This window comes from Nicotiana sylvestris, chromosome 2, assembly GCF_000393655.2.
Source record: "Nicotiana sylvestris chromosome 2, ASM39365v2, whole genome shotgun sequence".
NCBI lineage: Eukaryota > Viridiplantae > Streptophyta > Magnoliopsida > Solanales > Solanaceae > Nicotiana > Nicotiana sylvestris.
Window position 1 is genome coordinate 47,214,697 of NC_091058.1, and position 10,859 is coordinate 47,225,555.

General features: G+C 33.6%; 1 protein-coding gene across 3 annotated transcripts; it reads left to right on the forward strand.

Moving 5' to 3' along the window:
- Positions 1-2,631: 2,631 nt before the first annotated feature.
- LOC104248236 (floral homeotic protein AGAMOUS) lies at positions 2,632-10,065 on the forward strand. 3 transcript variants are annotated; one of them, XM_009804457.2, is made up of 9 exons: positions 2,632-2,904; positions 3,134-3,371; positions 7,518-7,599; positions 8,382-8,443; positions 8,556-8,655; positions 8,794-8,835; positions 8,938-8,982; positions 9,089-9,267; positions 9,805-10,065. In XM_009804457.2, the coding sequence occupies exons 2-9, from the start codon at positions 3,142-3,144 to the stop codon at positions 9,806-9,808; spliced, it is 744 nt and encodes a 247-aa protein (XP_009802759.1). In that variant the 5' UTR covers positions 2,632-2,904; positions 3,134-3,141; the 3' UTR covers positions 9,809-10,065. The 3 variants fall into 3 exon arrangements, with proteins under 3 accessions (XP_009802759.1, XP_009802761.1, XP_070023974.1); XM_009804459.2 differs by having other exon boundaries at positions 8,941-8,982; XM_070167873.1 differs by lacking the exon at positions 9,805-10,065 and having other exon boundaries at positions 9,089-9,271.
- The last annotated feature ends 794 nt before the right edge of the window (positions 10,066-10,859 follow it).

A 10,859-nucleotide genomic window follows, 5' to 3' on the forward strand; every position in this document is an offset into this window, starting at 1 on the left:
GGGTGGTTAGGGACTGTCATGGCGACCTTATAATGACCTTTTCGGTGCCCATAAATTGTGTTAGTAACAATATGACGGAGGCTAAAGCGACTGAGTTTGGAGGAAAATGGTGTAGGCAAAATGGATACACTAATTTTTTGCTTGAACTTGACTTTATGATTATTACCGAGATGCTTACAGAAAGAGACACTAACAACATGAAGATCAAGATGGTGATTAATAGAACCTTTAACATTGTTCAACATGCTAGAATTAATGTAAAGCATTGCTTCAGAGAAGGTAACCAGGTAGTTGATTGTCTCGCAAATTTGGCCAGTGAGAGTATTCCACTCATTCCAACAACTTCCTAACAGTGTTAAAGGCCCTTTCCTGTTAGATAAATGGCCGCTTCCTAGCATAAGGACGAAGTATGAAAAATCTAATTTTTTCCGTCAGTGAATATGTACATAGATTTTCTTAGGAAGGAGGGCTTATGTATGAACCTCCTTTCCTGTTATTTTTGGGGTGATGGGATCACTGTTGTTATATTTTTCCTAGGTAAGGTATAACTTCCCTCGTTGCACTTTTTTGGAATACAACACAACCCAGACCACTGTCTGGAAAATTTAAATAAAAAAATATCCCACCATTTTAGTGTAAAAGTTATCCGGAGATTAACTAATACCCCAGACCAAGCATGGGATAGTTAATCTCAAGCTTTATCTATGGATTATTATTCTTATTCCATGTACCAAACGATCCCTAAATGAATACTCGGATCTTATCTTGCTAATAACAAACGGGCCTTAGCCCCTCAGGATTTGGAGAAAATTGACAAGATTGTTGTACGTCCCTATCATATGTACTTTTTGTTAATGTAGCAGAGAAGCAAATTTTTATGACCTCTTAAATTAAGGATGGATGAAAATCTGTTTGCAAGCATTGAAGAGTTTTTAATATTCAATGACGACCCACACTTTGCCTTCCTTTATTTCTAGGTGGAAGCTGTACCTTAGTGTATACATGATTTAAGAAGTAGACATGACACATCGAGTGTTACGGCACCTTTGTAAATATCATTCATTTCCAACTCTGTGGCTGTAGTTATTTCTAGGGTTCCACCTATGTATTTTTCTCTTTAATTAAGCACAAAAAATAAAATCATCCTTACACCAATTTTAATCAAGATATCGTACCAATAGTTGGTAAGTTTTCTTCTTGACGGAATAGTCATTTTTCAAATATACACTTCCTAGTTTTTTCCCCTTTGAATATGCACATATAAGTGGATCTTGTGGCTTCAGTGGTCAAGGGAAACTAATGTATTTTCTTGCCAAACAATGTATTGTCAATGCAATGTTAAACATGTCTCATGGTTGGCATTGAAGAATGACAATTCCTATGTGAAAATAAGCATTAATAAGAGCAAAAGAACAAGAATTTAGGCCAATGTCTAGGGCAAAAGACTAAGCACATTGTAATGTCGAATCATATCATAAGGGTAAGGTCAAAGGCTATGTAGTGGAAAACTGAGAAGCGAGTGAAATTGGATGAAGAAATCATGATCACCAAAAAAAAAGTAGACAAGAAAATGGAAAGATGGAAAAGAGGACAGTAAATTTGTTGTATTTGTCATTGAGCACAACCGGCCATATAGACAAATTTATGGCCTTCTTCCCAAAGAAACAAGTAACTTTTTGGCATGATAGTAACTTGATAGATAAGTGGTTGTTCTTAGAAGAGTTTCAATAGAAAAGAAACTAGTGCACTGGATGTCACATGGCAGTCACCTTCTCTTTTGCCATAGCTAGTTTCACTAATTTTTTCTTTTCTCTTTTCCCCTCACTGATCTAGTTAGAGTCTGAGTTTTATGTGGGAGAAAAAAACAAAAGATCACGAAGTAAAAGTTGTGTACATTTAGGGGTAGGAAAGTTAAGAGAAGAAAAGTCTGAGTTTTATGTGGGAGAAAAAAACAAAAGATCACGAAGTAAAAGTTGTCTACAGGTTCAATTGAACTTAGTATTTTTGACAAAGAATATAAGTAGATATATACATGAAATATCAAATTTTTTAAACAAATATTAGATTTCGATCCCATGATATTTCAAAGGTTGTGAGTTTAGTGCTAAAAATTTTAAAAGTCAAATTCATTAAATTTAAACTTTTAAGCCGCCTCTGGAAAGAGGATGGTAAAGGCAGGGATTCCAAGTTGGTAAGCGAGGTTGTTATGGAATGAGAGGAAGGAGTTCACATATGTAAATGTAGGATTAAAAGATTTGGAAAATATTTTGGCTATCATTTGGTCCAAATCTTTCTTAATAAAGATTCTTTAAAAGGTCTAATCCAAATTTTGAGAAGCATTTAAGCTTGATTGTAACCTAGTCCAATGTTCTCTTCTCCCATCAAACATCAGTGTCACTTTCAGAGGTCATTTTCTACTCTGTCCACTTCCTCCCCACCCCATCCCACCCTCTCTTATTCCACCCAAAATGGTCTGATGAATCAAAGAAAAATGCTTACAAACTAATGACCATAATTAGAAGTTAAACAGGAGATAAAGAAATTAAAATGAATGGCCAAGAAAGACTGATCATCATCTCATGAGAAGGATTCCCTATTTAACCATATATCCATGCTCGTTCAACACTAGCCAACAAACAGAAAAAGGAGAAATATAAAAGAAAATTGTCAGAGTTTAATGTAAATTAGCATAGGAATAAACAGAGACAAAGAAAATCCGAGTTAGCTAATAGTAACATAACAAATTAAAGAAAGCTTTCTTTACTTTATAAATACCTATTCCTTAGTGCAAACTCTCTTCCATTTTCTGCATCTATCTATCCTCTGCAGATTAATTTGCAAGGAAGAACTAAAAACTTTCTGTACTCTCTATTTTCATCTTCCAACCCTTTCTTTCCTTACCAGGTTAGTCATCACCTGAAAATATTCATAAACCATGTCCCAAATTACCTCACTTAATTCCCTTGCATTTTCTATCAAATTTAAACCATTTATTGAATGTAACTGCAAATATGGGGTTGGGATTTTTAATTCATTCTAACCAGTATTAGGAAAGTGTGATCTCCAAATTCTTTAGCTACCCTTTTCTTTTTTAATCTTGATCAAGTTTTCTCACATATGTTTTGATATGTAGGTGAAGGTATGGAATTCCAAAGTGATCTAACAAGAGAGATCTCTCCACAAAGGAAACTAGGAAGAGGAAAGATTGAGATCAAACGGATCGAAAACACAACGAATCGTCAAGTTACTTTCTGTAAGAGACGCAATGGTTTGCTCAAAAAGGCCTATGAATTATCTGTGCTCTGTGATGCTGAGGTTGCTTTGATTGTCTTCTCAAGCAGAGGCAGACTCTATGAGTATGCCAACAACAGGTACTTATATTAATACAAGTCTTGAAATTTAAAAGAAAAACTTGAAAGTTTTAATCTTTATATATCTTTTGATGTCAAGTTTTCATCTTTGAAAGGTCCTCCCTTTTCTTCCTCATTTCTCATTTCTTTGCAATTTTATTCGTCTTCTTTTAAAAGTGGAGCTAATTAATTGTTTTTTTTTTTGGAGATTTGCTATGTGTTTGCTTAGGAAGATCTGAACTCCCAAAGAACAATAACAATTACTATACTATATTGTTGTGAAGTTTTTTAGACTGAAGAGTTTTTCTTTCTATCAAAGAATGACTTTCCTTTCCATTTTTTCGTTAATGGTTTTGTTTGTTTCCTTCAATTTGATCTATTTTGGTGGTAGTTTCTCTTTTTATGATCCCATTTTCGTTAATAGACATGTAGATATATAGATCTGTTTGTTGTAAGAAAGAGTAGAAATTTAGGAAGAAGTACTCTATCAGAACTCTGAGATCAGCATACTACTTTCTTCCTCCATTGCTGCTAAGTTTTCTCTGACTCTCTCTCTCTCTCCTCTTTCTCTCTCTCAAAGATCAAGCAAGAAAGCTGTCGAGTTCTAATTCGTCCATTTGCCCCATACTTTAAACACTACAATTAGAGTGATATGGGTTTTGGATCTTGTAGTATAGTCTTTTTTACAAAAACATGACATATAATTCTTTTACAACCAATCAAAACAAAGATTAGGGTTTTGTACTTCAATAATAGCACTGCAGTACTGTTTTTTGTCTTGAGCTTTATTTCTACTAGCAGAGTCAAACTTGCCCTAATTAGGGTTTACTTTTGCTAGGAATATTAAAGCTAATTTTTTTTCTCAAATCTCCAAAATATTTGCCTTGCTTACACATTCAAGCGATTTTTTCTTGAAATAAATTGTGGAAAATAACCAATCAGAGTTCAAAGCTTAATTATAGAAAAAAGTTGACATTCTTCTCAGTGTCTCTCTCCCCTTTTCTTTACTTCACTTCCTATGTATTTCTTGAAATGTTTTACACCGTTTAGGAAATGGGGTCATCTACACTCTAGCTTTAGAGTTTTAGAAGCAAAATTTGTTGGGGTTGGGTGGTTGGTGTAAGTTTTGTCTCAGTTACAAGAATCTTTGGTCACGTCATACAAGATTTTACACTTGTTGACAAATCTGCTGAGAAAAGACATATTATAGTAATGAGGGAATGGTTTTTTTTTCCTTCTCTGAGCTCTCTCTTAATTTCTACCTCCAGTACTGAAAAAAAGAAAACTGGACTACCCCTATATTTTTTTTTCTTTGAGATATCTCAGTTTAATGCTTTTACAAAGATTCTGAAGCTGTTGGAACTTAAACAGCAAAGAAACAGAAGTGTAAGAAAGAGAAGTTCTAAACCAATGAAAATTACTTAAACTAGGGTAGACTTAACTAGGTTATCAAATACTTGAAGAGGATCTTGTGCATAGATATATTTGCGTAAGACATGAGTTTTTTTTTTTTTTTTCAAACAAAGGAGTTTTGAGTTGGAGGGTGTGTTGTCAAGAAAGAGATGAGACATATATAGATCCGTACAATTTTTATTCTCAACCAATAAGAGAGTTCTGAACTCTCTGGCTTTCTTTCTTGCATGGCATTGGCTGCTGAAAATGGACGGTTCTGATGTGATCAGATCAGATCATGAGACAGACAAGACTGGATCATACTATTCACTTTACCTTACAACAGTTTAAAAAAAGTTGTATAGATTGTTAAGTTAATGCCATGTTCCTTTTGGGTTCTTGAAACAAAACCCTAGGTGGGTAAAAACCTAGAGTGGATGGGTATTACCCAAGGAATAACGGGTACTTATGACGTGGCACAAATCAGGACCGTTGAAACAGTGGACCAATCATGTTGTGGGAAATTGTGCCAGCTTGGCAGAGAGCAGCCAATCAGTAGCTCGACGAAATTAAGGTAGTAGCAGACTAGGAAATGTGAGTCATTCCTTCAGTGTGTTGGTTCATTTCTTTCAGTCTTAGGTCTATAGTACTAGAAAATTTTATATCAATCTCATGTTTGAGTGGACAGATGGAGTCTGACTCAAAGCAACACTTTGCTTTGTTGTAGTTTCTTTTTTTCCAGCTTTGCGTGTTGGCCTAAATTAGCAAGAATTAAGGTTTATTAAATAAGAAAGTATCTAGATTTTCTTTACCTTTTGAACAAAGGGAAAGTGGTTAAGACGCTGTTTCTAGTGTTTGCTCGAAGGGAACAAGCACTCGTATCATCTTAAAGTTGAAACCTCTCTCAAACCTTAGATTATATATGGATAATCCATAAAGAAGATATAATTAAGTTATGGTTCACACAAAATTAATTTCTAATGAACTTTTGTATAACAACTTTGGGAAAACATGACTTTGTGTAGTTTAAACTTTATTACTCCTTGTATCAATTTATGTGAAGGAGTTCAGAGTACGATGGTCAATGTACTTGATTCTCGATTTGAATTCAAGCATAATTTTTGTAAGTTCTTAAAGATAAAATAAATATATTTGAAAACAACATCAAAAGTTACAATTCAACACAGGAAATAATTCAAACATTCAAGAAGAACTTGAAATCCTAATCAAAGTGAACATTATTTGACCCTCAATAGTAACACCTTCACATAAAACGGGATGGAGAGAGTAACTTTAAGACCCAAAAAAAAAAAAAATAAAGAAACTTAAGCAAAGTGAAAACTAAGTTGCAATTTGAAATTTCATTCGCAACATGGTATATGTTACATATATGTGCGCAAATGTTTGATATCGGTATTAGTTTTCAAAGATGTGAAGTTGATTGATTTATTCTTTGTTTGGATATATTATTGAAGGAAATAGAAAGCTAAATCACTAAAACTTATGAAGCGAATAAATGATATAGTACTGTTTTGTTCTGTTTGAACTTCAAAAAGAAATAAAGGTAATTTGCATTATGAAACGTATCACATTATCTTTTCATCCTCTTTCTTCCCTCACTGGAGAGAAAAATTACTTTTTTTCCCCATCAATTTCCTTTCTTTTTCCTTAGTCAAACCAAACAAGGAAATGCAAAATGTTGCCATTTGCAGTTCCTTTCTCGTCTCTTCCCCAGCATCCGAAGCACAAACAATGAAAAAAATTCCATTGCTTTGTGCAAATGTGCTAAGTTCTTTATCTCTTTCCTCTCTTTTTTCCCCTTCGATTTCTGCCTTTAGAATCCAGATTTAGCTGGCGTTAGAACAAATATTTAACTACTGCTTTATCTGCTCTGGAAGGTGTGTTTTCTTGTGATGTTTGTTGTTAATAGCCAAATTCAACCCGCAAAGGGTGTGGTGGGATGCTTGGGATCACTTCACCCTTAACCGAAAGTCTTGCATTAGAGCTTCTTGATAAGGAGTGTTTTACCCCTTAGTGGGCACAGTGGCGAAGCTAAAAATTTCTCCAAGGGTGTTCAAATTTAAAAGAAGTGAAAAAAATTCTCGACAAAGGATGTTCAATACGTATTATATACCTCTAAAAATGTAATTTGTCAACGAAGGATGATCAATTGACCACCCTTATGAACATGTGGCTTCGCCACTGAGTGGGCACTAGGAGCCGAGGTTCGAATTAGTCATGTCAGTACGGATATGGCTAAACCAAAAAAAAAAAGAGCCAAATTGAGGTGAAATAGCAGTATAGCACAGTGCAGCCTCTTTTTAGGAACTCCCTCAAAATAAATGCCTTTTTTCCTTCTTTTGAATAGCTAATAGCAATACAAATTTATATCCTCACCTAGTAAATGAATTTGTGCAAGCAAGTCTTCTTTCGTGAGAATATAATTGTTCTTAAATTTGTGTTTCTTTGCAATACGAATCAACTCTTGAAGTGTGTTTAAAGAGAATAGGCTTATAGCTAGGATACCGCTGTATGAAGAATGGAATTTAGAGTACAAATAATAGTATGAATTGTATAAAGGTTCTTTTTGCTGACCTCTCTTAAATCTTGATTTTGACGGCCATAAAAATATAGTGAATCTTGTGAATGTCTTAATGGTCATTCTTTCTAGTTATTTACAGCTTGGATAATTGCGTGTAACGGAAATATCTGATTTCGTCTGTCGATAGTTTATATGATTGAAAAGAAAACTATTCTAACATTTCGATGGTGCAGTGTGAAAGCAACAATTGAGAGGTACAAGAAAGCTTGTTCAGATTCCTCAAACACTGGTTCAATTTCCGAGGCCAATGCTCAGGTATATAGTAGTAAATAATTTCAATATGTCATAACATTTGTTTGGCTATAAAATGTCTAAAATTGAACTTCTTTATTAGTTAGAAATGTTGTTCTCAATTTTTAAGCAGTTGTAGGTCTACATGCTGGGGCTGTCCAATGTGTATCTTTCCTTCTTCCTTCTATGAGCTGTAACTTCTCAGTTGGTAATAAAAGGTGCCTTATTTACCAAAAGAAAATGTTTGAAGTTTATGGTATTAAACATACCATAATATTTGTGTAACTATAAATGCTTTTTATTCAGGAGTAATTAATATCAAAATGGCACCTCTCCTCTAATGTTGTCCGCTTTACTGAACCAATGTTGTAAAGTCACACCCAAGGTGGCTACCTACTGGATTAGTATTGGTTTATCTATTTGATTTTGACATAACTGGTGTAGCTTATAACACTTGGATCATTGTAAGTTAAAAGTTTAAATTCGAGATTGAGTAGATTTCTAAGAATTTAGGAAAAGATTATGATTGCTCAATGCTACTGGTCAGGGTAAACATTTTTAGCGTATGACACTAAAATTGCTTTAGTAATTAAAGAAAGCACTACTAAAAGAAGAGAACTCATTCTAGGAGCACATTTGAATCTCCAGATTCATTTTAGAACAAGTTAAAGGCCTTCTTTTACACATGCATAAGACTTGTCTAAGCAATGTGTCATACATTACAAGTTGCAAGCTAGATGGATTCATAATTTATAGCTTCATAAGCTTTTGTTATAACTGTAAAAATGGTGTTCAATCAATCCCAGTATTATCAGCAAGAAGCCTCCAAACTGCGCGCACAAATTGGAAATCTGCAGAATCAGAACAGGTGAATTTTTAGTGTTTTTTCTTTCTTTTCTTTTCCAATCCCGTGTGTTTTATTAGTCTAATTGTGTTCTTTGTTTCTAATAGTATTCCTTACGTTTATTGCATTGATCCAGGAACATGTTGGGTGAATCACTGGCTGCACTGAGCCTCAGAGATCTGAAGAATCTTGAACAAAAAATTGAAAAAGGCATTAGCAAAATCAGATCCAAAAAGGTGCTTAACATCACTATTTTCTGATGAAATTTTCAATTTTGTTTAATGACAATTTGTTCTGTTTTTCACAACACTGTTGTTCTATTTTCAATTTACTGTGATGGTACTATTTTCTAACATTCCATTCTCAAATTACAGAATGAGCTGCTGTTTGCTGAAATTGAATATATGCAGAAGAGGGTAAGTCGTACAATCTTTCTTCTAGTCACATTTTCAAGTCCTTTTTTCTCACAGTACTCCTCCTATTTTCATGCCAAAATTGTAACATAAGTTAATGGACAGCAGGAAATTGATTTACACAACAACAATCAGTACCTGAGAGCAAAGGTATGTTTCTTTCTCTATAACTTACTAATTACTAGTCCTTAATTAGGTACAGTAACTTATTTTGCAGAAAGTCAGTTGTTATTTTATAAGTAATTAAATTAAACAGATTGCTGAAACTGAGAGAGCTCAGCAGCAGCAGCAGCAGATGAACTTGATGCCAGGGAGTTCAAGCTATGAGCTTGTGCCTCCACCTCAGCAATTTGATACTCGAAACTATTTACAAGTTAATGGCTTGCAAACCAACAACCATTACACTAGACAAGACCAACCATCTCTTCAACTAGTGTGAGTACACTCACTCTTTCCTTATTAACCACTTCATCAAAAACTTTTTTAGAAAAAAAAAAAAGGGTGAAATTTAGGACTAAGAATATACTTGAAAGAGGAAATAGATTGCAAACCTCAAAGGTACATGTTGGTACGTTGAGGGTGTGTTTGGTCTGACATAAGTCATTTTTCATGAAATATAAAAAAAAATCCTAGAAAATATTTTTTGGTGTTTGATTGGTGAGTAGAAAATATTTTTTATAAAAATATATATTAGAAATTAGAAATAATATTAGCAAATCGGAGAGTGTTCCAATGAAACTGTTAATCTGTACTAGCGTAGAGATTAATACTATTGTCCAAGTGTTAGTTAAACTAAATAATATGAAGCTAAAAAGATTAAGGTAATTATAAGGTTTCCCTCATAAGTGATCATACCAAACATCAGAACAATGACTTTTTTATGAAAAACAATTTTCTTTACCAAACACACTCCTTGATATTTTTCCAATTTTACTAATAGTAGATACTAAGGTAATTTTTTTTCCTGAGCAGCTAATATGGTTGAAGGTCTTCTATGTTTTGTGCTCTACATCTTAACCACAAGTGAAGACTGCTATTAAGCTTGAAGATTCTTGGAAGTGAAGATCAACTTAAGTATGTATACCATATTATATTACTTGCTGAATGAGCTGAGACTCTTCAATGTTGTATGTTAAGTGGATATGTATTTTTTACTTGATGTTCCTTTTCTGGCAGTGTACTATGAGGAATTAAGCTTGTTATTATTAAGTTGATTACTACTGTTTTGCTCAATTATGTTCTTTTAGTTCTAATTTGAAAGTTTCATCTCGACTCCATAAGGAAGAGAATAGTATCTCTTCACCTTTCTTTTTATTACTGCATTATTTGCATTTTTAGCTTCATATATATATATATATATATATATATATATATATATATATATATATAGGATCTTTACCTTCTAGCGAAGACATATATTAATGCCAAAAACATAAGGCACTGGTGTATGGTCGCCAGCCCTCTGCTTGGAAATTGAAGAAAGGAAAAGAAAAGTAGCAGATTTCAGATGTTCCTTTCCCTCATTTGGTTTGCACAGAATGTTTGGAGAAAAAGAGGAAGGGAGTTAAATAAAGAGTTAATACCCTAAAACCCCTTAAACTATTATGTTTTTGTCAGTTTTTTACTTAAACTATTCTGTGCCTCCAAAATTTTCCGAACTATATTTTCCTTCATATTTAAACTCCCTTATTGCTTACCTGGCATAACATGTGTACACACTCTCTTGGGAGCGCGTGACAGTTGAACAAAGCCATTAAAATGGCCCACCTGACATAATATAATGGTTAAGTAGCCTAATCCTCTTTTAATTTTATTTTTTTAATAAATATTCTCCTTATTTCCTTTATATCCACCTTTCTTCCTCATTTTTTCGTTATTCTTCCTTTTTCACATTTATTCTTTATTTTTTCATCTTTTTTCTTCAGTTCTCCATATGGATCCCTCTAGGAAAAACATTTCCTCTCTTGTTTGCTTCAACACCTATTTAAATGTTCTTAGTAAACCCAACACCTTGTTGTAGAGAATAA